The 27920-nt window shown below is 39.9% G+C and overlaps 2 protein-coding genes across 2 annotated transcripts; both read right to left on the bottom strand.

Annotated features, from left to right (window-relative positions):
• Positions 1–1533: 1533 nt before the first annotated feature.
• LOC112577225 (acetylcholine receptor subunit beta-like) lies at positions 1534–5755 on the bottom strand. The gene is made up of 3 exons (XM_025260257.1): positions 5674–5755; positions 4859–4977; positions 1534–3140 (listed from the first exon to the last, which is right to left on the bottom strand). Exons 2-3 carry the CDS (start codon positions 4955–4957, stop codon positions 2682–2684), a joined length of 558 nt encoding a protein of 185 aa, XP_025116042.1. The 5' UTR covers positions 4958–4977; positions 5674–5755; the 3' UTR covers positions 1534–2681.
• A 368-nt stretch (positions 5756–6123) lies between these two features.
• LOC112575318 (neuronal acetylcholine receptor subunit alpha-7-like) lies at positions 6124–20317 on the bottom strand. The gene is given in 8 exon segments (XM_025257123.1): positions 6124–6384; positions 6386–6403; positions 6525–6705; positions 10474–10583; positions 11313–11515; positions 17340–17444; positions 18342–18419; positions 19909–20317. Coding segments are annotated over 6 exon segments (837 nt in total). The 5' UTR covers positions 17404–17444; positions 18342–18419; positions 19909–20317.
• Positions 20318–27920: the final 7603 nt, after the last annotated feature.

The following is a 27920-nucleotide window of genomic DNA, read 5'->3' as shown; positions in this document are numbered from 1 at the left end:
TATTCTGATGGACCTCGTCTTTCGTTCTTTGTCTTTGTACTCGCTGAATAACATTTCATGCTTTCTCCGCCTTGACAATAGCCCCGCTCACGACTGTGCTGTAGAGTAGTTATAGCCAACAATTTATAATATTGTTGCTGGATGAAATACACGTCTAAAAATGAATTTATCTTTTGTAGTTTGTACTTTTGCTGTACAATACCCTCATGATCATCACCACTTTAAGATTTTCCACATTATTGGATTCAAAATAAAAGAATAAAATCGAGGATGTGTACATTGACTCATAATTAGTAATTATGTTTAGAAAATGATCTTTGTAATTGTAGTTCCTAGGCTGGATACTTTTGATGTTGCATAGATTGAGCTGAATCTCACATGTACATTCTAAAGTTTATACTATGAATGGTATATTTCATATGACTTTCCCTCCTTTGCATATATCTTGGGGCGAGTTCTGACAGAATGATGCGATATTCAGAATGTCTACCTTCCTTGACGCTTGTTGGATACATTATACACTAAATAAACAACTGAATGAATAACATTCATGACAGTTTAATACAAATTATTGACACAGGTACATTCATACAATATGATACGTCTTAAGGTGTTTTGAAAGTATGTGTTGTCTGGAAGTTTTGGTTCGTGGGAAAATCATTCGTGGAAAGCCTCAGTGAGCATTTCTTTGACTACCACACGAATCGCTACTTAACCATGCGTGACAATCCCGCATGAAATGCTCTCGAGAAATGTACCATTTAAATATACATTGTTCACTCACGCCAGCACACTGATCTAATCAGCGATAGCGTGGTCAGGGGACGCAACCGGCCTCACTTGCGGGTGTAAACCAGGGTTTTCTCTCTTTGATGGTCTCAGGATTTTGTTGCCTACTTGGGCTGTTTGTTGTTTTCAAATGAACAGTCTGCTCTCGCGCATGCACGCACACACATAAAACATACACTAAGAGGCGTTTAAGCACACTTGTATACACAAGTACATCACGCAAAGGATCAGATATAAAAAGAATCAACATAGGAAACAGAATATTACAAACATTTACCAAACAATTGACTTAGAGACAATCAATCACACTTTCCTTACTCTCTTTTTGCTGTTGTACTTTTGTTTGTTTGTTTTAGTTGTAGCAGCAGCATGACAAATCAGTGATGGTCACCAAATAGCGAATCGATTCGTAAGCTTGACAAACATGCTGGTGCTCAAACTTCTAACGTGTTACTGATGGGACATGGTTTTAAATCCCATCTAAGGAGGATGAAGACACACAAAGATATCAACAAGGATCTCGACAAATAAACCCTAGCTAGTCTGTACAAGCAGGCTTTTCTTCAAACATAATTGAACCGTGGAAAGATACAGCTGGTGTTAGTAGGAGCTTAACATCACAAACTTTAGAGCATCTAGTCTCAATAATTTGAAACTAGGGGCTGTAGTTAAACTAGGGGCTGTAGGTCCTTTCGTTTAAATCAGACATATCATAGTGAATGAAAGGTTTAATGCAAAGACAGTAGTTTTTATTTCATACACATAACATTTTGCTGTATCTTCATTTTTTCTTTACAAAGAGAGCCGTAGTACAACAAGATTATGCGTGTATTTGCCATAAATAAATCAGTAAATCATTACAAGTTACCAATAAAAATATAAGACAACAGTTGAAAAATGAAATCAGACTATCGTGGCAATTAACAATTAAAAGTTCAAAGTATGCACATATTATAAAGTACCCTTATTAAATACAAGCTGTTCAAAGTACATGCCACTACTAATCTATATTACCCTGTTAAATAAGTGTGAGTATATATATATAATAAATATTTATAATTAATTGCTAGTAAAGTATACCTGAAAACGTGTCTAGCTTATCACAATGATTAAAAAAATACATGACTTCGTTACGAGTGAGTGAAAGACAGAATAGCAAAAATAAAGAAATACAGAAAGTCAAGCAAGGTAGAAAATAATGCACCGAAAATTTGCAACAGTTCATCATATGTAAAGTTTGTAAAGGGTACTTAAATACAAACTCATGATATCCATCCTTTCAGTTAAAATAGAATATTTGACAGATGAACTTATCAGTGCTTGTATTGGCAAATAAAAGCTGTCTTGTAGTTAAGGAAAACGACGAAAATTTTGAATTCTGTTCTGTCCATCTGCCTTAAGACACAGATGAAGACAGGAAGACAGCAGTACAACTGTCAGCCTTTGCTTTAGGGTATGTGTGCATTGCATAGATTTGACATCAATGTACCTAAGGGTCAAACACAACAATCAGAAAGTGTTTACAATGGACACAGTGTATGCCAAGATGAATTCGGGTTCTACATGATGATCATGCAAAAATGTTTGTGTGTGTGTTTTAGTGCTTGCATGATATATTTCACTAAATGTGTCGATATATACTGCCCTAATCATACCTAGTAACATGGAACACGCTTTAAGGTCTTTCCTTCACCTCTAGTTCAAACTACATCAGGTAGATCCATTACTCATACGTGTACATTTATTCACACACAGACACATACCCGTACCTACCACACACGCACACATTCATCACGTGACCACGTATTGGCTTGTGGGAAGAAATGCACTAAATTCCTCGAGGAAAATAAAAAGCGATTTATAGTTGCATCAACACCTTAACATCCTCTCCTCTACTCATTGATTAACCAACGAATCAGCATCACCAACATGCCCATCAAGTTGACGACGGCGTAGAGGGCGAAGAAGAGGCGGTCGACGACACAAGAAATCATGTGCCATTCCCGGATGTGCTGCATCTTGGCGTCGTCCGTTCCTCGCGCCTCCTGCTCGCGCGCCATGGCTTCCCTGATGGCCCCCACCTCCGTCAGCAGCTCCGCGGCGTCCTCCTCGCCCGTCATGTCGTTGAGAAGCTCCTCCAGCTCGTTGTCGTGCAGCTCCGTCTTGGAGTCCATGTGGCTGTTGTCCACTTCCAGCAGGCTCACCTTGGCGCACAGCGTCTCTGGGTCTGAGCAGCTGCGGTACGTGCTGACGTAGGTCGACCACGTCTTCCGCGGCGTCGTCACGTCACACCGAGGCTCCAGGAAGGAGTCACGCACGCACATGACTCGGGCTAGTCCATCGATGATACACTATGTGAATAATAATAATAATGATGATAATAATAATAATAATAATAATAATAATAACCAAGCAACCACAACAACATTGCTTCACTGAAATGATTATTTAACCATTTGACTGATAGCGACAGCTTGCAGACTATAAGCTTCTCCAAAGCACATTACATTCTATAATTGACTAATTCATCATCGATGCCTCTGCAACGTTTTATTTTTCTTGGAAGATTGTAAAAGCAGAGGTACCTATGCTAATTTATTCGCAATTTTGAGCATTATTTTTCTTCTCATTAAAAATGAGGAAAAAAATTAATATAGTCTTTCTTGTTTGTCGCACACAACTATATTCATCTTAGATCGATATTCTCAATTTGTATCAAAATAATCGTTTTAGAGTAGTTTCTTAAAATAGGGTTTCCTTTAATTATGTAATGTGTATTTAAAGAAGACAAAATTATGCCCTATGTTCGAGTTATCATGATGTCAACAAATTCGCTATAGTACATCACATTTTATAATGATTAATATTTGATTTTTATTTGATGACCATATAATTACACCGTTCCATGCATCGCCATCATCTGTTCCCAATGGCATTCTAGTATCGCCCATTCAAAAATATTCCTAATTGGAAAATAAAGTACCGATTACAATGATAATTCCAATAAGAACAATAACTCTGACAACAAAGATGTGACTGTAGCAAGTGCTCTGTAGTTTGGTTATTATTCCCGAGGGAGTGTTCAGTAGTTCTAATACGGCTATTTGTTCCGGAGCCAGCGCTGGACGAAGTGATATTTTAGATTGCTGGGAAAGTTTCTGTCAATATAACTGCCAACCATCAGCATTCGAGAAGCAGGGAAATGCATAATACATTGAAAAGTTACACACCGCGCAGGCTTCATTTCCTTTACATGTTCCATTTCTAGATTGAGGTCCTTATTTATAATTAACTTTTCGTGTTACTTCACATCTGAAGCAGAACCGTCCTTCATACTCTTCCGAATTTTTGTATCGCAATTAGGGATAGGTTTCAGACTGGCTGAGGCATTTTTTTTTAAATTTTCAATCACGACTGCCTCAGCACCGAATAAAAATGAGAGTAGAGAGGCAACTGTGACTGGCATGAGAAAATAGATTTTGCTGTTAAGTTGATAGAGGAAGAAGGAGCATGTCGGAAGGTCTGAATTAATCAGCTAAGAGAGGATTTTTTGTCTTCTTGGCTTTAATTTACATCTACAAAGCGACTGGTCATATACACGTAAAAAATACGTAGCTAAAAATGTGCGAAAGATGAAAAAGACAAAATAATTCCAGATTAAACGAAAAAGAACAACAAACAAAACAAGGAAACCAGCAAATAATAATAAAAAACAGAGAAACAAATTCGCACGCAAGAAGAACCCTGTCACCGTTTTTCTGGTAAGAAGTGGTGAAGTGGAAAGAAATGCCGGAAAAATCGGCAGACAAGTCAGTTAAATGCAGAATCTCTTTCTTGCTCTATCTTTTTTTTTGGGGGGGTCTTGTACACGTGGTAGCACAAAAGATGTATCAGTGATATGAAGAAGTAAAAAAGAATTGATTCACACACACACACACACCCACACACACACACACTTGTGCGCGTGCAAAAATGACACACACGCAATTATGTATACATACACAAAGAAGGTCGCACCAGAAAATGATTAGACAAAAAACAAAAGATTTATAATTAAATTGTGGCATACAGATCTGAGCCATCGCGGAGCCCTGTTGGTGCGAACTCCTCTGAAGAACATGTTGGCTGAGATGCACGCAAGCACCGTCGACAAGGTGATCATGATCATGCTCAAACAGAAGAAACCTCCTGCAGAAAATGGTAATCATTCATTCAATTACCAATGATGATGATGATGATTATGATGATGATGATTATGATGATTATGACAACAATGAGGATATTACAGTTTACTTTTCAACGACAACACTACCTGACACGAATATTGTCAGATATAATCACAGACACCCCAACTGTAAGAAACATAAACAAGTGCCGAAAAAAAATTGCACAGGGGTCCTGACGGTGTTTATGGTGGCAACAAGTCTCACTCTCCAGCCGGGCCTGTGCGGGCCAGACAAAGTTAATTGAGAAAATTCTTTACGTGCGAAACACGCACGAACCTCGCCAGGAGAAGCTGAGCCACAGCCGCTCGGATACCTGACCCTCGGGTCATTGGCTTCTGTAAACCTCCAAACCAGTTTGCTGGTTCGCTGCATCTCGCTGATCAACGGCTTGATTAAAGCCTATTGGTAAGATGATAAACGAATGCACTTTCTTCTAGAGGGGGAACTGTTAGAGGAGAAGAGTTCGAAAGCACAGGAGAGGAAGGGGGAAAGAAATCGGATGAGGATTAACACCAAGAAACGTAGTGCTTCGCTTTGCGACAAAAAGAGCTATAACAAGATCCAAACTGTTCTAACCTGGAAATCATAAAACAATAAATAATAATCAAACCTATGATAAGTTTCTATCTTAATGTTCAAGCATCACTATTAGGCTTACCTATCAGTGGAATAGAGGCAGCAGCTCGAGGAGTGTAGTCAGCCAGTAGCAAGAGTAAAAGGAAGAACGCTAGAAAAATGTTTATCCCTGGAGAAAAAAAGTATTAAATAATTATAAATTAAATATTTCTATACCATAAACGATTTAGCTGTGTCTCGAATCCAGGATTAATTTTATATTTCATACAATACTTGGTGACCTGTGAATTTGAAAACTATCCTCGTTAATTGTATTTATCATCTGACTGTTTGAAAATACAATGAGTTTTTTTTTTAAATTTTTGTGGCGATTTACATACAGTTGAAAGGAATGTGTAAGAAGGTATTTGAACGCTTTGTTGATAAAGTTTTCTTCCACTCAAAGTACACAGAGTTTACAAAACTAGAAATAAACAGGAACTGACTGTGAAAGGAAAGAACTGAAACATTGACTATGGAAGAAAAAGACTAGTCACCCACCGAGTTGTAATTTTGGTGACTCTGGCGGCACGTAGAAGATAACCATGGTCAGCAGGCTAAGCAGACCGCAGGGAAGGATGAGGATGAAGGTGTAAAAAGCCACTTTACGACGGATGCGAAGGGTAAAAGTTATATCCGGGAAGGGTTCTGGACAGCAGATGTAATACTTGACGTTCTTGCGGCCTCGGTTGGCCGTGATGTCCCACTCGTTACTGGGCGTGTAGTCACTCAGGTCCATCTCTTCTCTTCCCATTCACGAAGTCCACGTCAAGCTGACGTTGAAAGAAAAAGAAAAAGATAATGGTTATTAACTCTCACTTTTCGAATTATAACCTCGAACCCCGCCCATGGTTTGCCTTCATTCTACTGAATATAATATAATACAGCAGATACCTTGAACCCATTGTAAGTCCAGGACCCGAACTTCAACGTGCATTCTTGTTCGTCGAAAGGGAAGAAGAGTGTGTTGAAGGAGCAGGAGCTGTTCAGCATGGCCTGCGGCATCCACAACAGTTCTCCCGTGTGCTGCACCACAACCAGGGCGTCGCGTCTCTCCGACAGTCGGTCGTCTGCGCTGATGATAACAGAGTCGATAAGACACATTACTGACGACGGCCATTTACTCGCCAATACCTGAGTAGCAAAAGCAAACTGAATGTCGGTGGTATGGGACTGCTGATATCTGTTACACAGACATTGCAATTTGGGGAGTTTCGGGCAAAACTCAAGAAAGAAGAGATGGACCACTAGACTTTGGGGATGTATCCGGTACGGTTTGCAAGCCAAGATTAATTGACTCCAATTCAAGCATTTGTAGTCAGGTGATACACACTCTCCTTATCGCATAAATTTGATCCGTTGTGTCAACCAGAATCCTTCCTGGTGACGTACACTAGAGCTACAGGGAACACAAAAGGCGAGGAAATGGCGATTAACTCTAGAATCGGAGCTGAAGACTAATAGAGATGACAGCAAGAGAAGTCATTGGAGCTTTAATAAGAGAGGTAGACTTGCAGTGGGACATAGGTTGCGGTTAAAGTGAGCATCAGTGATGATGATGATTATGATGATGATGATGATGATGATGATGATGATGATGAAAATGAAAAACTTAGGCTTTTTAAAATGTAGTAAATGAAGACCTTTCGTTTAAAGATTAATTTATCCTAGGTATGTAAATGCAATAACATCTCAGACGTGTGAGAATATTTATAAGAGCGCTTACAGTTGCGTCTGTCTAAATGGTAAATCCTAAGGTCATGAGGACTTTATACATGGAGAAGTTTTGTCTTTTAAGTCTTTATCCGTTGTCAGGAGAGTTAAATCAAAGCTTAAAAAGAGAAAACAAAAATCGAAGATACGCTTGACCTGACCCAGAGTGTCACCAGACAAGTTAATTAAAGGCAAAGAAAGAAGTCTAATGGTATCTAGCCTAAAGGTCTGGAACGTTGCTCAAAGCTTTTTTCCTTAAAAAAAATCTTGTCTTTTCATCTTCTTTTAAATGTAACTGCAAACCGTTCGACACTAAGTAAAAGACTCGATTTCAAAGAGTATTTTCTAGAAAAATTTTATAAAATAACAACACGATTTGTGTAGAGCATTTCCTCACTTCAAAGAAGCTTGCGGTATCCTCTTATCGTCGACACCTTTGAAACTTTCCACAGGCGCCAAGAGACACACAACAACAACAGGATACAGTCTGTGACTTCAAAAGAGACAGCCCAGGACATGATAATATCTCAGAAGGACACAGCAAGGATACAATGAAGGACAAGAAAATGAGAGGACACAGTGAGGCAGAGGATGACGTCATGAGAAAAAACAAAACTTCCAAAATGGCTGCCGCTGACGAGAGGGCGCGCGACTGACACAGCCGTCCAGCAGACCTTAAGTGATGTCCACATCGCGGCCACAAACTCAATTAGCCCGCAAGTCAAACTAACGAGGCCGCCAAATTCTGACTGATGTGTTGGCACAGTGCACCACTTCCCCGCTAGGGCAGGAAACAACCAAACTAATCGCATCGACTCAGCGACGGGTAATCGGAGAAGACAACATTTTTGCTTTTTGTCAAACCTCAAGCAGCCGGGTAAAGCGCAAAGGAGACGCAACCCTCGTACACGATTTGGAGTTCTTCCCCTTCTCTATTTGATTTCTGGACAAAAATACTACAGGATCGATAGACGTATAGAAATGGAGGAAAAATAGGCAATCATGGATAAAGCACAAAATAACTTGAATAACATGGACTCAAACAGATTTCAATGTATGAAACATGCTGCACGTTTATTAATTTATTTATTTAATTACAATTTTTGCCCGTTGAGCCCACCCACTGGTACTCGCATGGAGGATCCACTGAGAGGTTAACAAACTATTGAAACCATCATTCATATTATGTTGCTTAGCCTCTCTCGTTATCCTTTATACAAAATGAAAAAAGAAAACTCAGGATCATCCATTCGGTTGAAATCATTAGTTCAGTAGGCTGACAAAGTTTGACAAAGTAGTTAAAAATTAGTAACCGCTAATAATGTCTACATTTTACTCCAATTTGATGTGATGGAAATTGAGAAACTTTTATTTGTATGACTTTAAATAATTAAAGTACACAAAAATAAATAGATGTAAAAGTCGTGTGAAAAACAGAAATTAATTTATACTATAGCCCTATAAATAGGAATACAGAAATAGAAAGCAGGATACGATTTTCTTTATTCATGAAGCTGTAGACAGAAACTTTAAAAAGCATATTACTTAACCGAATTCTGCAAATTTTGGGATCTTAAAATTAAATTTAAAAAAAAAAGACTCGTGGGAATTCTCAGCAGGAAACTGGCAGACTGTGAAACGAGCGCCTGAAGTGAAATAAATAAATAATACATTTCGCCCAGCAAACCTGATAAAGATGACGAAAATCAAAGTCAAGAGCCGGTACTGTTGTAATAGAGCCTCGAGCTTTCTGCGGAAAGATATAAATGAATAATCCCCGGATTTCAATTCGGTTTACAGCCTTCGAGCCTCCAAGATCTGAAAATGATGGCCCAAAGAAGTGAGCAAAACTGTACCCGACATTTTCTGCGATGGTGTGATCGGAAATCTATAGTCTCAGGGACCGGTCTTAGAGCGGTGTAGAGGGAGGGTCCACGACAAGTAAAAGAGTAAGAGGGTGGCAGATTCAATTATCTTCTTACCCGCACGATACAGCGGGCAGCCATCAGCCTGCAGGGTTTAGCTCCCCTGGCGCCTTCTCGCCGATAAGGACATGGACGACCCTGAAGGGGTTGCTAGGGTCATCGGTAAGGCCTGTCAAAGTTTTCTTCGGAAAAACTTGCGCGGGTCGATTTTACTCCCTTCTTTTAGCCTCTTCCCCACTAGCCCCTCAATCACCAGCGTTGATGATTTAAGGTTTAATGGAATGATCGAGAGAATGGCATAAAAATATTAGAGATTATTAGAAAAGTGGTCATGGACGTTCAAGTGCTCATTTCTAATTATAATCGAAAATAACTTTCCTTTGTTTGATAGCGGCCATTGTGGTAGCTGTACATTGGTTTTTGTATTCTTATTATTTTATTGAATGTATATTCAGGCAGTCTATGTATTATCGATTAAAACGTAGAAGGTTGCATCGCCTAGTGAGTGTAGGAGCAATCACTTGAAAGTGGTTTACCGTATCAAGAATACTACATGTAGATATACGAAACCAGTTTTATATGGTTACAAGAAAAGTATTCCACTCACACGCTAGGTTAAGACTAAAAATAAATGATCTGGTTTGAGGTCACCCGCACTGACCCCCAGACAATAGCTCCTTCTCCATGGTGTTCTTTAAATATAACATAGGTTTATTTAATTAATATGCTTATGAACCACAAAGATTATAATGAGCCTTATAACACATGTTACAGGACTGACTGTCTTCCCAGGATTTAGCTTTAGTTGCTGGCTCGGCGTATAACACCATTCCTCCCCTCCCCCCGTGATTCTTTGTGTTTATTTGCATTATCTATCTCGCTTCGGCAATACCACACTTGATATATTTCATTAAATTGTAGTTTTTCCTCAATCAGCATTTATTAATAGGAAAAAGCAACTATATCAGTTATGCGTTCTGATTTTAAATTCTGCATTCACATTGTAAATTACATAGGAATAATTATTTGTGTTTGTCGATCCAACCCAGGTAAAAAAATATACAAACTAAAATGAATTAGGAAAAACTTATCGTAACATGTGTTGAATATTAAGTGATGTCGTTGAAAGATAAAATAAAACGAGAAGCTAAAATATCAAAAGTTTTCTTTTTAATGGCAAACCCTAGAAATGAGATAAAACTTACAAGTTGTAGAGCTGAATGTCTGGCAGCCATATCCTTTCGGAAGGAATGCGAACACTTGTAATATTGTCATGCTGGGTCGGATCCCAGGTCAGGAAGCTGTCCGTCCAGATCTGAACTCATTCAAATGTCATATAATTTTTTTACACGGCCTTGGTTTCATTACAATCAGCGACACCAATAAACACATTTCTTCCAGTACATCTACTAGATATGTAAATGAAATTAGCACTGTTTTGTGACATAAAATGTCAGACCAAAATTTGACTTATTATACACTGTTCTAAAAGTGAAAGGACAAAGGGTTAAAAGAATATTCTAGAGCTTTTAGTGATGATTGTATTTACTAAGCGCAGAAATGAGAAGATATCTACCGACAGAGATTACAAGATAGATCATCCTACATGCAAGACGTGATCGCCGCGGCCTCTGAATGCCTCTGCTGTAACTCCAGTTAATTTACAGTATGAAGTGTTCCCCAAAATAACATTCCCATTTGTTAAAAGCTTTGATATTTAACTCAAATGTTATGCTATTGTAGAAAGAGAAGGAAAGAAAAACGGAGATAAATGGAAGAGAGAGAGGGAGAACGAAAGAGTACGACACTTTATAGAATTAGTACCTGTGTGGACAAAAGAAACATTATAATCTCTTTTAATACTTAATAATAATTTAATACTTCAATTTATTGTATACCTATAAATAAAAATCATTTCTTATAAAGCAATTAAAGCAATTAAATAAGCTTTACAGAAGCCGCGCCACATCCTAGAGAATTCTAAGAGAATAGTAACGATGTATAAACATTCACACAATGTCACCAGGCGCCTATAGCCACTTACATAGTGGTACCAGATGCTTGTCTTGAGAATCTGGTTCTTCTCGTCCACATCCATTATTTGTATCAGCGAGAGCGAGAAGTTCACCAGCAGGTAGTCGTTGTTGTGGGCCACAGGCCGGCCGTGGGTACCTTCCTTGGCGTAGGCGCTGAGCATTTCTTTGATCAGCCGCTTTTCTTTCCATTCCACCATCTCGGAGCCTAGCACTGCCGAGAGATGATGATGATGGTGATGATGACGATGACGACGACAACGATACACTGATTAAGCCTTTTGCATTCTCGTTTTTAAAATTTGTGATATTTTTTTCACTCACCAGAAATTTAAGGAGTCTGCTATAGTGCCATAAATTGTTGAGACCGCGTGGATATTTAAACATTTTATAAGCATTTTAAGCAGCTGCCGTACAACAAAAGTGTAGTTTTAAATTATTGTTTATTACATTAACATTTAAATATTTTTAGCAAATATGATGTATGAAGAAGCTAAAGAAAAAATCTCTCTTCAGAAATCGGAACAGTGAGAATTAAAGTGTGTGTGTGAGAGAGAGAGAGAGAAAGAGCTGTAGGAGAATAAAAAAAACCTACAGCTTTCTTACTATTACAGAAAATCCTGCTAAGCACATGAAAATCGCACGCAGTGGCAGTTTTAAGAACTAAGATATTGCCATTGGATTTTAACATGTCAGTAACATTCTTCTGGGACTAGGCCCAAGATTTCGGGGATTTTTGGACCCACTATGACTTGGGTAGGTTTTGTACTCAAGAGCTGCTCCGTGTCTGGCACAGCTGCCAGTTCTCACATTATCACATTTTCTTTCTTCAGCGTCTGAGTGACCGACATCTTGCACTAAAAATAACTAGAAACTTTTAATTATCAGATATTTTTCAGTAAAGGCGACGCTTACTTAATCTAACACTTCCACCTCCCGAGCTGCGGTATGGTCAAAGAATAACAACTTTTGTATGAAAGAAAGTATTGCGAATTTGAAATTTTAACATCAGTATCTGCTCGGTGTAGCCAGCCACTAATGGGCGATAATCTTTCCCCCGTTTTCTCCCTTGTCCTCTCCCTTTCCCTCCCAGTTGCCGGGGTGAAAGTGTCTGAGGGCTCTTCAAGGAGTCGGACTCGGGTATCCTGCGTGACACCAAGTCAACTCTTCCGCAATCACCTGTGTTGACAGGGTGGAAGGACTGGAGTCGCTGCTTCCGCTTTCAATTGGCGGCGGAAATGAAATCAGATTGCTGGAGGTTCTGACGGCCGCCCAGTTTGCATTCCCTTTCAGTCCGCAGGCCAGAAGGAGTGCAAGGACAAAGAAGATTGGCCTGACCCTCCAGCCATGGGTTTTGGGCAAACTTTCGTTCGATTTCATTACCCCCTCTTTGCTTACTTTGCCGAGATGCTTTCGTTCTAGCGGTGCTCTACCAGAACAGGCTGGAGTGTTTCTCAAGGTGATAGCGTTGTGGAAAACATTCAAGAAAAAATGAAAGTCAACACTGAGCTATTCTCTAAATGCCGAACAGAAGTCAAGCCCGACACTGCGAGACAAAGAGCTGCTAGCAAGCTGTTACACGCGCTCCATAAATTCTTACAAAGCTCTGGTTGAAGAGGCAGGACGCCGGGGCCAATAATGGCGGCTCTTGGAGAGCACTGCACCGAACTGAAGAACTTGGTGGTCAGACTTCATTCCAGTTCATCCTGGCACCAACAAGGGTTACGATCGAAAGGACAGCCCGGGACGGTGTGCCAAGAAAAAAAAAAGGGAGAGAAAATAAGAGCCTTGGCTCCTAGGTTCAGCTCATCCAATTGACAGGTCCTTTTCTATCTTAGCACTGTTGAGATCGACGAAAATACAATCTGCTTTCGCAGTTGGGGGGGATGGCAGTCTACTGCTGAAGAGGAAGCGAGAGAAGGAAGAGACATCCGGTCCCAATCTGAACTGAAGCTCTTAAATTCTTTAGGGATGTTTGGGCTCCAGTTGAGCACATAGTGATTCGATTGAAACTCTCTTTTCAGACGCTTCCCATTTACATCAGGAAGGAGGATAACCAAGTAATAAAACTTTTACGAACAGAAAGGCATTCAGTTAACGAGAACGTGTCAAGTAGAGCAATCTTTTTCTCATTTCCCAGCTGTAAAGTCTTTACTCTTCATGCCATGTAATCGGTGTAGACTGAACACATTATCCAAAACTATCAAACTTTTGGAAAGTTTTAGCTTTCGATGTATTTTGTGTTCTTGAAAGTGACTCGAATCGTCTGTCATTGTAAGATATTTCTTTCGGTTACCTCCCTAAAAAACTGTGTTTATTTTAGTAACAGTTAACTTGATTTATTTGATAGCAATACTATAAAACTAGAGGCTAATACTATCATAAATAAAAACAAAAATAAAATTAACCTACATGTTTTCAACCTTCGAATATGTTGTGATATCCGCGGATATCAAAATATAAGTAGAAATATAAGTCGAAATAATAACACGACGGTCGATTATATGTTTCTAGAAAGAACACAGAACTTTGCAATATAATTAATGTTACTTTCGAGATAAGTATTGCGCATGTTCGTAGCAGTCTGGCATGGAGGCCGGAAATTCTTTCTGTGATCGAGTGCGTGGAGGTGTAAAAGCGTTCTTTGTACTCGTGACACCATACACAAAGCTGTTGACCTAATCTCAGAATGTACGACTCGTCTTGGATCGAAGAGCGGTTCAAGCGCTGGTCGTGAGCTTGCGATGACCTTTGCCCTCACAGCTCTGATTTATTTTCGTGTCAAGACAGGCAGAAACAGCGGATGAAGCGAGTGACAAATGTGCGTACACAAGTAGATATGCACCCTTGTACCTGTCTATTTATAACATGAAACTTTTTCCCTTAAATTTGCTTGATGTTACACGAATGCCGCCGAATAATATTCGTAAATTAATTACGACTGCGGTATCTTGAAAGGAACATCGCAGACAGAGATGTAGGAGTTGCACAAAAAAGTGTATTTGAACAACAGTTCCAGTAAACAGGGTTTACCGCCATCAAACTTCTGACGAATGTTGATAGATTGACAGCCTCATATATCCAAGACATTAAAGACAAGTCAAAATAAAATAATAACTGATTCCCTATTTTAAACTAAATAAAAAAAATAAGCTCGAACAATCAAACAAAAGATTGATATTACGAGACATATAGGCTTCATCATCAAAGTTTGTTATCTGATGACCACCGCCTCTATAACGACTGCAAGATGTGAGGAATGTTGTCATCATCCGACCGACGACCCACTCATCATCTTTACTTTGATCTTCTCGTCATATCACAATCCGTTGGACTGAACATTGATATCTAAAACTATTGCCAACTCCCTAACTTTCAACTAAACCACAAAATGTATATTCTTTCAGAATATGCTCTAGCCGCTAGGTTCGGTAACAATGTAGACGACAGACACACATGATGTGGATCTGGACGAGTAGTACGACTCAATGACTTCTTACTCCCGACCGTTTCTGGAAAAGTCAGAGCCTTCTGACCATAGAAACAGTGGAAGTAAGCGGTATACCCTTTCGAAGAAGCGTTTTGCGAAGGCTTATCTTATTCTTATCGGTTTGCTACTTTATCTTCCCAGATATAATCAGGAACCCTTTTCTCTTAAAATCTAAGGGGTGGGTTGGTAGAGGGAGAGGGGATTTTGAACCACAACCAAGCTCATCAATAGGCTGAACACCCTCTTAAAATATTTCGCACATTGGAGATGGCGTTCTCATGCTCATGTCATCCCCAGTGGTTCAAAGAAAATACAGAGCACTTGAAAGAACAAAGACCAAATTCAATATTTTTTCTCTGCTGGCAGAGCGAAATTTCATTATAGATTACACCTTTCTGGAAATGCAAAAGACACTCTGGAACTCCTGATGAAGTACAAGAGCACTCCCGTACATACACACAGACACAACAGTTTCACATACGCACGAGTCAAACCTGAATCGACTTAAATTTTCTATATATTGTTTACAGACTTATATCAGATATTAATGAAACATAAATGCCAAAAACGCCAACACACAGCTTGATAAAAACATCTGAGCATTGAAGCTCATTGAAGTTTCATTACTGAAGCTTATCACCGAAGCTCACCATTGAAGCTCGTTGTTATTTGTTCAATAAAAGGAAGAGCAAAATTACTAATCAAGACAAGAAATTCTCCTTCTAGGAACTGAAATAGAATAATTTTGCTGCCTCAGAGCTTTCTGGAATTACAGTCAGTAAACGAGAATTGATCCGGCGCCATTGAGCTTGAAGCAAATTACTTTATCTTTTTCCCTGAGATTACTGAGCTTCTGATATTTTTAGTTATATTACTGTTTCTATTTTTTTATTACAGATTCTAATAATTTAATGATCCTCTAAATGCTATACATAAAAAATATTTTAGAGTTTCTCTGTTTCACTTCAAAAGGACATCTAGCTTCCAATGGTGTCCTTGGTCTTGCAAGCCTTATTGACAGAGGTAGCAGACACAAAACACTAACCACTTGGCAAACGAAGACAGACTTCTTAAGTGTAAAAATATTATTCTTCTGGTGGAAAGATACCCCATTTATCCGCCTCCCAGACTGGATTGGCTAACCGGAACGACCGCAATAAAGGCATTAATACAACTGGCACCTCTTGTTGGCTGGGCAACCTTTGTTTGCCCTGGTCTGTGTCCTCTCATCACAGTCGGCACGCGATCGGACATCCCTCAGCTCTCGTTCACATGAGTTTTATTGGTAGTGCGGTTGGGAACAAGCCGAAGTCAATAGAAGATGTCCTGACAACTGAATCACCATCACACCAGAGCTTTGCGGAAATAATTCCTGGTAAAATATAGCGACATAAGCAAGCAAAGATGTTTCATTTGAGGGAAGAATACGGGGGATGTCAAAATTCCATTATCGAGTTCAGTATTTATTTTGGATTTAAGGTAACGAGAAAAGGTTCAGGACTGATGATGTCATCTTGGTGCCTGTAGCAGCAGTAATATCAATTCGATGAATGCAATGTTAGATTAGGTTTGTGGAGGAGAGGGAAATGAAATTATCTGATTTTTTTCCAGCATGGAAAACCGGTTGTCAAAATTAAATTCGGATAAAAATAAACAGATAAAAAATGCTCAAACAAACTAAGCAGGACAAGCAGCTTAAAGATTAGTAACCCATTCTACCCAGGTTGCCGGTTTTATTCCAGTAAGCGAGCATCTGAGAACTTAATTTGAAAAAGAAACAAATTGTAACCAAGTTGGGAGTAATTTCCGATGGTGCGCGTGAGTGTGTTTCTATAAAATTCTTTTTAGAACAATTTGCTTCTTTAAAAGAAATTATCTATAAATATATTATACAAAGCATTTTTTTCAAATGTTTTAATTTCTCCTAGGAATTAAAGACTGTACATTTTAATCAAATGCCGGACCATTTCCTTTCACAGAGCAATATTCCGCAGACGATCAAACTCATAAAACACATTAGCTTGCACTGAAAATATTTTTGTATTCTAAGAAAATCTGACAAAGTGTAAGCGGCGATAGAGAAGCTTAGGGACAAATATTTTGGCAGCCACTGGGAACGTGTGTCATGGCTTGAACAAACAGACGATGACTAACAAGCTACAGCAGGACCACCCGACCATCACAACAGACCTGAGACACAGACGATGTTCTTGTCGTCTGTAGGGACATTCACAACATTTGCTCATGTCGGACATTTAAGTCTCGAGGGAAAATAAACATTGATGTCAGAACAAGCGAAAGTTTCCTTGAGCTAAAACATAGAACTTATATGGACTGCTTGAAATAATAACCTGACTGGAATTGTTGATGATCGAAAAATATTTTCAATTTACTACTTAGGTTTGAATGCAATGGGATTAGAATTGTCTTCACGAGTTCTCCTTTTAGAACGAGGAACCATAGTTAGAGCTAGAACCGTATTTTCATGTTTGTATATCTTGTATACCTTAACCCATGGCTTAAAGATAAGGAATGAGGTATATCTTACTTGATCCCAGGATGTTGTATGCGCAGATGTCGACAACATAGAACAGAATTAATAGGAAAGCCATAGCTGCTCAGCACATGCAGAGTCATTCAAGTTGAACTGGAACTGCACGCAGAGAACGCAGGAAACCAATGTGAGTCATTGAAGTTTATAGAACACTGATAATTAAATATTCATGACTAACAACTTTTAATCCTTCTTTGCCTCTAGCGGGAACAATGATTAAACAAAGTGGATGCTTCATTTCAAGCACTGAATTAAGATAATGAGTGGCTGCATATGTCTCTATTTTTGGTCTGTCAGCTCAAGAGTTTTTAAAACTCTTTAAAACGGTAAATTTTGCGAAACACAAACACTTTCAAAATTAATACACGGCCAGCATTTTCCAAACTCTTTTCTTTGAATTTATACTTTTGAACTATATTTGTTTACGCTACGAGGATAAAAAAAAATATCAAATAATAATTTAAATGTAATATTCTCTGGATTCCACACACATAATGAAAAAGGTCAAATTTATTTTTAAACTAAAGCCGTTTGATATATATGGACATTTTTATATTTGGATAAATTGTAACCAGGGCAAGACAAAGCTAAAGAAACCATTTCAATTCCATGTGGGTTTGGTCATGGATGCTTCAGTCTTCTAGAAATGACAATTCAGTTGTATTCTGGTTTGTTGCTTTAAGTTCTGCAGTCTTTCGGTATTCATTCCTAGAAATGCTCCATAGTTAATAGCACAGAACAACTTGCAAAATAAAGGTCAAGGAAGTCTCGTGACCTTAGGATCGTTGAGGGAGTGAGGTGTAAAAGGTCTTACATACCTCGGGGACAACCTTTTGTGTGGGTTGTATCCAGATCCTCCCCCAGCTAGACTAGCCACTCTCCAGCTTGCAAAATGATTTTGCACTTTAAGATTCCTTTCGAAGGTAAGAAAAATGGCAATAGCAGTCTAGTGACCTTAGTTTCGTTGGGAAATGAGATGTTAGTAATCTATCTTACCTCGATTGGTTTCCTTTTCCAGCCCTCTAGGCAGTCAGGTTCCACCGTTGGGTCAACTTGGTGAAGCAGGCTATGTCACTGGGATATCGAACCAACCTTCAAAGTTCAGACTTTGCTGTTCTAACAACTTTTTCACCCCTCGTACTTTAAACGACTAGTGCTATGCGGACTATTCACGAACAGTTTCCGATTCCTGAATTTTTTGGAAACAAGAGCAACTGGTCTGGACAGAGGGACGAAGAAACATACAAGCACCTTCCATTTAATCTCGTCACAAATATCATACTCCAGCTCTGATGACTCCAGAGACTTTTGACTCATCATGAGAGTAGTTTCTCTTGTTGAACTCAGTTATGAAGATTAACCTAAGAAGAGATAGTTTTGAGCTATCACTCACGATTTTGAAGGGTGACTACCAGAGTGTGGCGGTACTCGTCTACCCTGTTAAGTATCGTGACAGGTTGCGGCCGCAACATCGAAAACCTTTTAAACCTGAGGACAATGCCACAGACTCTCAGTTCGTCCCTGTAGTATACTGTGGACATGTCTAATCAATACTCACTTAACAGTGAAGAGATTTTGCATTTTTGAACATCGTGTCAAAGCCTGAGCAATTTTAACTACCACTGTTGTAAACATCGGTCATTTTGTATTCATATGTCAAGACATACATATTGTTCTTCGTGGAAAATATATCTACGAAATTTATTATTAGCTGAAATGTATATGATTACTTTGAGCATTTTCTTTTCTTGCGCCCCTTAGCCATTGTGGAAAATGTTGTTCCACATTAGAAAAAAAAATTAATTTCACGTCTAACAAAAATGCGCAGACGTATACATACACACGCACTTACATACGACCGTATAGCAATGCATCTTCCACCTGCTTCTCTCTCATGAGTCCAGATGCACAGTACCCTGTAGCTAAGCTTGGTAGCTAACACACAGCTGTCAGATTACCAGTTTTTTTATATTTCACAAGTGTTTTAGCTGACTGATAGGCTCTAGCCACACAGGTGACAGGCTAGGAGCGTCTGAGCACCCGACCCTTGGCCTCCAGCCAGCATGTCTGAGTGTTGTTGCACTAACATGCACTGTGCGGGGTATCTTTCGATGACGTAATAGTTGTACTAACTAAACTTTCTTGACTACAACAGGGACTGAAAGTCACTATCTCAAAAGCCCGAAGTATATACAGTAATGTTTATAATGATAGTCCAACGACAGATGAGCAATAAAGCGAGATAACTTGTTAGTCTTGGAAAATCTCAGAACCTAATGGAATGAACTCTGCGGCAACATCGAGTAATATAACACTTCAACTTTCTTCTTTACATCTGGAAAATGATTTCAAGCTACTTGTAATACTGTAATACTGGCCGTGTGCAGAATATAACAATGATACAGTTTACTGTTATGCTTAAAGCAATGGTAGCACTAGTGTATCGATACAACAGCTCAAAAGAGTTTTGATTACATCATGATTCCCAAGCATCACAAGGAATTTCGATCATGTGCTTAAAGTGAAGAAAGTAAACACGTATAGCCAAGTTAACATCGCTTACCTAGGATGAAGAAAGCGTTCCATCTTGTTTCCATCGACAGACCAGCACGAAATCCAGTCGTCTTGCTCCTGAAGTCAGGGTCAGTTTCCCCCTGAGCCACTCACACTAAACTGTGCCAGAACAATCAGCTTTCGGTCTCTTGACTGGCAACTTTAAAAAAAAAAATGTTCCAGACGAGTCTGTTGGATGTCCGAACGCGTTAAAGGGAGATCATCGTGACAGATTTTGCGTACCATAGAAACACACAAAAAGCGCTTGCACGAGTTACCTCACCAAGGCACGCTCTCCTGCCACGGAGTTCGCTTCCACGAGATCGCGCGTGTCTGTGCCCCTGAGCGCGTGAGACTGTAGTTTGCTCCTGTCTCTTGCTGTCGCAGCGTTCGCGTGCGCGCGTGCGTGAATGTGAGCGTGCGCCAGGACTGTGTTCAGTGTCTGACGGAGAGAAAGATGGGGGAGATGATGGTGGTGGTGTTGGGGAGGGACGCCGGTATCGATACTTGCGAGCTGTCGTTGTGACGAGCCCCACCCCCAAAGTTTGATTGATTTTGGTGCCAGCCACAGGTGCCAGAACTTCCGTTGTTCTGTGCACCTTTCATTGCTGACCCTCGTGTTCAGCTGAGGTCTGTGCTCGATGCCAGCACCCTCACAAGTTACCAGTTCACACTCCCCTCCACACTTTTGGTTAACATTCTATCCGCCCTCACATTCCCTCGAGAATTAAAAATTTTTTAAAATGTCTTACTTTAATAAACACAATTCAAAATGTTACACTTTTCCCAAAGTTTTAAGTTATGTTATCAAACAATGTAATTTTATTATAAGATTGATTTCATGACAAAATCTTATTTTACTGGGAAAGGAAGGGGACACGGAGAGAGAATAAGCCAAACAACTGGTTTAACAAATATAGACCAAAGGGTCAAACTTACAGTATCATGTCACTGCTTCACAATCAAAGAGGAACTGGCCTGAAAAGATGCGGTCACCCTAGAGGCTCCTTAGTCTGATGCACACTTAGGAGGGAAAGTACTTTCATCTCGTAGTAAATTTTCTCTAGGTAGAAGATGAAATGATTTTTCCGTGGTGGGGGAGTATGGAAGAGGGTAAGACAAGGTGGAGGAAGCCGGAGTTCCCTCAAAGAATCCTACAAGGATGTCTATCCCACCCTGTAAACAGGTGCCACATCCACAAAGAAATGACTCCCCCTGGGCAAGATCTTGACCCATGACAGATGATCCTCACTGTCTTAGCAACAATCGCTATAATCACCAATCGACCTCGCAGCCCATAATTTAGACAGACCGGCATGCAGACCGACCGACGACCGATTCATCACAAGCCTGCAATTAGGCAGGCAAGCAGGCGGACAGACAGTGTCAGGTAGACAGACAAACAGACAGAAAGACAGAGAATAAGATGTTAGACAGTTTTGGGGGCAAGGTCGATATTTCGGTCAATGTGGAGGTCTGAAGCGTCTTAATACCCGTTGCTTCTTGCTCGTTATGAGGACATGCTGGCTTACAACTAGGATTACATCAGCGTATACGACTCGAATATTTTTCTTGCCGACGATGTTCCATCACTGATGTGTTCAGCATTTATGTTCAAACTGTGACAGACACTAAGATGTCTTCAAATATATGTTAAGCAACTGTATAAAATCACTCACAAGTTTTAATAACATTTTTATTTATTTTTATAATTTATTTTTTTATTATTTAAATCGAAGATTTTATCATAAACCCCCCCTCAACCCCTTTACATTACGATCTTCTGAGACCATTTCCTGTAAGCTGCATTTCGAAATAGAAGGTGATAGGTTCATGAGAGCTGAAGAGTAGAGAGCACTTCGATCAGAAGACAGCACAAAGATTCAGACAAGCTCACTGCCAGGCCTGTTGACAAGAGGTTCCTGACATCCCGCTCCTAGGGTTTGACATATTATAGCAATATTTCAACCCCATGCTAAGGTGTGTTTGGTCGTCTGCAGACGAAGAGGCAGTCTAAGAAGAAAAAAAACTGTCTAAGAAGCGAGCCGAGCATAGCCTGGGGCGCGAGTCACGGCGTTCTGTCAACAAGTCGCATCTAATGAAATCTCGTCCACGAGCTTCACGTGCAGTCAAGTGTCTCGGGCAGTGCACGCCCACCAGGCGCTGATGCTCGTGTTCCCTGTGCTTTGCTGGCAGCTACAGATATTAGATATCGATTCCATGACCGCCTTTATTTTTTTATTTGTTTCCTTCTGTTTCATATTTCATCTGAAGATATTCCAAAAAAAGTTTTCTCCAAACTGAGTGTTGTTTGGGTTTCGTGTTCCACAAAACTTGTAGAGATAGAAAGATTTTTATTAAAAAAATACCTTGTTTTAATCACAAAAAAACATCAGTTAAAGCTGCGTTTGCTTTGATTTTATTTTTTGTAGCTTAATTGAACAATTTTATAAAGAAATTCTTAGCACAAAAAAAAGCATTATGGGAGGAGGTTCATACCACAAAGTATTGAGTAATGTTGAGAAAGATAATTCAGTGACCCTTAGGACTTTCGGAAGAAGAGTGATAAAACTATTGCATTTCTCGGGACCATTTTTTTTTTTTTTTTGTGAGGGTGATGCTCATCTCTCTCTCTTCTTGTGTACAGTATAATATACAAAATATTACTAGTGTTACTGGACTATGTAAGATTACTGTAATATATAACATGATTGTATAAAGTTGCATAGTTGCATATTTGCGAGGAAGAGATACATTTGCAGGAACGCGCACAATATATATATAAATCAGTTGGTTCATCAAAACACTAATCCTTTTATCTGTTAATTAGACAGTGGAAAAGAGAATGAACTGAGATGATCTTGACAAATAGTTAATAAGTGAAAGAGAAGTGTCAAATAAAAATGTAAGATTTAATTGATGCAATCACACAAGGAGGGGTGTAAGGAGGGACACACGCTTGGGCAGCTGACGAAAGATCAATTCTCAAAAAAACTTCAGAGGCTGTGATGGGCATCCATTCGTCGGGGGACCAGGGCTCAGTAAATTCTACATATATCCAGAATCAGCAGAATGAAGCCAAGGAGGAAAAAATAAAAGCCCTCGTTTGTCTACGTCACAGCTAAAACGAAAATTCATGTCGGTGTAAATCGTCGTTAGGGAAATCTGAAGGCGCAGCATCAACGTGCCGCTGATGTTTCCGACGGGCGAAGGAAGAGAACTGATATATTTCTCTTTTTCTTCTTATCGATTCCTCGTCTTTTGCGTCTCTTTAAAAGAACAAAATCACACGAAGAGGAGACCGCAACACACACACAAAGAGATTGGTTATTTACTTAAGTTGCTACACTGGGGCTAGAAGTTCACTCATCTCACCTCGGAGAGAAATTTGGACTTCGCTCGATTAAAGAATTGCAGCCCACTCATAAAACATGCCAACATTTTCTTCGCCTCCTTCTTTAGAGATTGCCATTTCCGCTTTTTCCGGTGATACATAAGCACGTCTCCAGTCTTCTAGAGATGCGGCTTGCTGGATGCCCTGTGGCTAACTTGCTACTTCACTGGCACGCCGGGAGTAAGTTTTAAAAGTGGTGGAATAAAATGCCAACTGAGGAAACAAAATTTTTCAGCTTAGATGTATTTCTTTCTATGTGGTAGTGGGTATTTATATTAAATGTTATATTTGTATACGATTTAAATAGGCGTTAAATACGTATCGACATCTGCACCTGATGTATGTATATATCCAGTTTGTAGAGATTGCAATGTAGCAATATTTTTAAGTATCTATGCTGCTTTTTCACTGTTTTATCTGAAACAATATGTTTTAATATATTTTCTTTAAAATACGTGATTTCTCCTTTTCCTTGTGTGTGTAGAAGAGAAGGGGGCAATAGAAATACTGAACTACACAATCAGACAGCAATGAAGACAAGATAGAAGAAGGTATCATCAACCTTCTATCCTAGGCTGTTCCTGCTTACTGTGACAAAGCAAAGCCGTTTGCTGTCCTTGTCACTGGCAATTAGTGTGATAGAGTGATTCAAGCCTTCCAACTCCTGGATTCTTGTCGATGCTTGTGGTCATTTGGGTTTTGCCTCCTACTCAGTATGTTTGTCTCCTGCCTCGCTGTTTAACTACAGGCAGGGGAGATAATGTTCCAGGGGAAGTCTAGCTTAATTACAGATTCGGCTGGCACAATTTTAAGATTATGAGTATCACACATTATAGATAGGATTTATTAAAAAAATATATTTTATTTATCCTTCTATAAAACTGTTTTAAACAGCAACCAATTATAGAAAAGAATCTTGATATTTGTTTTACATGTATACATGTATAAAGAGAGAGAGAAAGAATGGAGAGAGGGAAAAGAGAATAAACTTATGCGTTAATCTTTGCTCCAGAGTACTCGTACAAATGAGTATGTGACTCGTAACGCTCACTTTCAATCCTTTTTAAAAGTTTATTTATTTAAAACAGTCATAATAAGTCATTTGAGTGAGTCAGATGTAGCTCATGCTCCAACTTTTAAAAAAGTCTTAAGTATTCCTAATTACAGAGCTGTTTACCTCCAACCTTAGTCTGAAGCCTGCACAAAATATTTCTCATTGACAAATGTTCGTCACTAGCCTTTAATAAATCGTCTTTCATGGTCCCTTTGCCCTTATATAGAACTCCCTTTACACGGGGACGACAACTCTTGATGTGAGCGGTATGGCGGTAGATTATAAGGAGCTGGTTCCTTGCTCTCTAACACAAAGTGTTTGTCAGTGGTTCTCTAGCGGCCTGCACCCTCCTCCCCTCAAGTAGAATAGCAACAATTTGCATGTGTTGTGCACCCGCATCCTGTGCATCGTCAAACTTGATGACTGTAATCCAATCAGGCGGTCGGCACTGGTTTGCGACTTCGCACGTGATTGATCGGACAATCCTCAAAAAGGGGGAGGATGTGCTAGGTACAAGACTTTTCTTAGCCCGTCGGGAGCCTGGTGGGTAGGGCGGCCACACTCCATTTGAAGGTTATAAGAGACATGGGAGAGCGTTCAATCACACATCCTCGGAGGATGGTAATGAAGATATGTTTTCATCTTTTTCTTTTTTGCGCGTGCAGAAAGTTATGGGGATGGTTTTTATGGGGCTGAAATGTGAACGAAAGGATTTAACTTATAATGCTTCTATAGACTAAAATCGAAGAATTTTTTAATGGTAAATATAAATTTAATTGTCCAACGTTTTCTCTTGATGGACATCTTCATTTATTTTACTTTGTTAGTGTGCTTGTGTGTGTGTGTGTGTGTGTGTGAGAGAGAGAGGGAGAGAAAACGAACCGATTTATCAGGTTTGTTTGATACCGCCCCTACATGTGTAGCTGTCTGTATCTGCACTCTATGCCGGGGAAAGGCAGTCTTATAAGAAACAAAAGTCAACTACCTTTTATACTTGTTGACGTTACCACAACGTTGACGATCCGTTAATCGTTGCACGACTGAACCGCCCAGAGAAAGACAGAAGGGGGGAAAGAGTGTCTCCCTTATTAAAAATCCTACATCAATGGGTTGTCCTCTCAAACACACAGAATGACACACTCACACAAGGGCTATGTTCATTTTCAAAAGAGGTTTCAGAAACAAAATCAGCGATGAAAAGCGCTGACTAGCTGCTCCCCTCAAGAAGTACGCATCATCTCTCCACTGTGCTGACGTGAAGCTTTTCACGTATGACGTCAGCCCGCGAGACAGCAGTGATTTAGTGCCGTGTGCAACCTCCAATCATTGAGGGGGAGATAAATGACAGCCCGCCTGTGTTATTAGCCTGCGTGGGTCTCGGTGAGCTGAGGGGTAACCAATGTCGGCATCTGTTCTTGCTTTAATGACTGTCACGGCTGCTGGTGCTGGCCCCGAATTTTGTTTTAAAATTTTTAATTAAAAACCGATTGAAAATCTATTAATTACCTTTTCATTGAGGCATATATTCTTCATGTCTTTCTACGAGTTACATTTCTTTACAGTCAGTTGTCGCCACCTGTCAGCATCAGAATCCTTTAGTCTAAAAATAGATGGATATAAGTTGAGTTCTTCTTGTCGAACTCATCATTTCGCTTTTTAGTCGTGTCTGTGGGTGGGTGGATCGGAACTCTAGGTAAGACTATAATTTTCTTCGTAAATTTACTTGAATTTTCATTTGGGGATGCTTTTGAAAGGGTGAACACCTCAAGGATCCTTACGTGTCACAATCCCATGGCACTTTTTAAACCAGTCCGTAACATCATAGAGAAAGGGATAAAGAGAGGGAGATGAACAGAAGGAGGAGGAAGAGGAGAAGAAGAAGTCTTTTTAGTTCTAATATAAAGTCCCAGTAATACAATAGGATGGGAAATGAGTTGGGTAAGTTAGTACTAATATGAGAGGCTATAAAAAAGACAAGAAGAGAATGGATGGCGCAGTTTTAGTAACCCTGACAGTCACGTGATACGATTACTTACATATCACACCTACGAATTTCTGAAACTCACTCACAGCCTGCGGCGTCTGATGCTAGAAATAGCCTGTCTATTGACCTCTGGGGTCAGGCCCATCTTTCGTGGCCAAATGTTCATTTATACCTCCTCCGCGGGAGTATTAGAAGGGGTAGGCGGGAGGTACTTACATCTTCGTGGTCATGCTTCTCTGGTCAGATATTGAGGCTAGCTTTATGATCTATTCCAGAGTTAAGCTAGGGCGAAACGAGAGGCAGGCGCAGGAACCCGTATCCCGGAGAATACCCGATAAACCTTTTGGGCTTCGGCGCATGTCCGCACTTAATACAAGCATCCTGTCCCATTCGCTTGTTGACAAACGCACCGCATCTGACAGGCTGCTTGCAGAGGCTTGACCTGCTCTGAGAACTGACCTCCAGGCGGTGAATAGCTTCCACTCTCGATCGATGCCGGCGCTTTTCTTGGTCTGGCCACCGACTTGGAATCCTTAATTCCGTTGAATGATGCTTTTGGCAAGGAGCTGCCTCAAGCGTCTGCAACAAAACTGTGATTTAGTTTCCTAGAAACTGGATGAAATCTTTTTGTAACAGACCAAGAATCTCACCATGATAACGAGAAGAAGGGAATCCTCTTGATTAAAATTAGTACATTTATTTACTTGTTTATTCATGAGGCTTTCTTTATTAATTTATTTGTTTCTTTACAATTGAGACTAGTTCGTAGTTTTAGAGAGGTACTTCGTCCGGTCACCCGGTCCTTTGACTAAGTAGCTTCCCCCTGCTTATCGAGCAGATGAGTATGTAATACAGAATGAGATACAAGAAAAAGACAAACGATGTCTGGGTTGGTCTCTCACAAGCGGGAACCTAGATACGGTGAATCACTTCCATTTTGCTGTCCTACGGGAACTGGGCCATGGGACCCTTTCCCTATCATGTAAGAAAAATATACGAAACTATTTTAAGAAAAAAAGAGACCGCCAACATTACTTTGCAAGTGTCACTTCCACTGCTTTGTTATCTTTAAAAAAAAGTGTCACAGATGACAACTTGACGAAGTGGACTCCAAGCAGGTGCTGTTCTGATTTTATAATCTACCGACTGCGGTGAAGATGTCGGATAGTTGAGTCTGGCCTGCCGACTGTATACTTGCTTGTGCCCGGCACTTACAACACTTGTTGAACGTGAAAGTAAGTGGCGCGTGCGTACTTGTGTGAATGTGTGCTTGTTTTCTTGTGGTGTGTGTGTGCTGCATGTTCTGCAAAATAGACTTTTGTGTCTCAACTAAATCGTCTGATGTGTTTCGCTTCCTCTACTTTCAACTGTTGCCCTAAAACTAACGAAGGAAATATTCAGACAAATCTTTCTTCGCCTTCCAAGACTGTGAAGAACGCGAGGTGTTACTCCTTGCAACTCTGTGGGTTTTACTTGTTTAATTTCTGTCCGACACGCAAGCGTCTATCTCATGGGAAACCGCTACAAAATCGACAGACTGATAGACGAGAGTTAGTTCAGAGCACATTAAGCTTGCTGCCAGCATGAGAA

This window comes from Pomacea canaliculata, linkage group LG1 (assembly GCF_003073045.1).
Source record: "Pomacea canaliculata isolate SZHN2017 linkage group LG1, ASM307304v1, whole genome shotgun sequence".
NCBI classification, from domain to species: domain Eukaryota; kingdom Metazoa; phylum Mollusca; class Gastropoda; order Architaenioglossa; family Ampullariidae; genus Pomacea; species Pomacea canaliculata.
Note: the sequence above shows the minus strand (reverse complement) of the source record. Positions and strands in the feature narration are given on the sequence as shown.

Bases quoted from the DNA above. Each gene is read 5' to 3' on its own strand.
- LOC112577225 (XM_025260257.1), bottom strand. From the start codon at position 4,957: ATGATCATGATCACCTTGTCGACGGTGCTTGCGTGCATCTCAGCCAAC. The intron at 3,141-4,858 runs GTATGCCACAAT...TTATTCACATAG, and splicing joins CTCCGCGATGGCTCAGATCT to TGTATCATCGATGGACTAGC.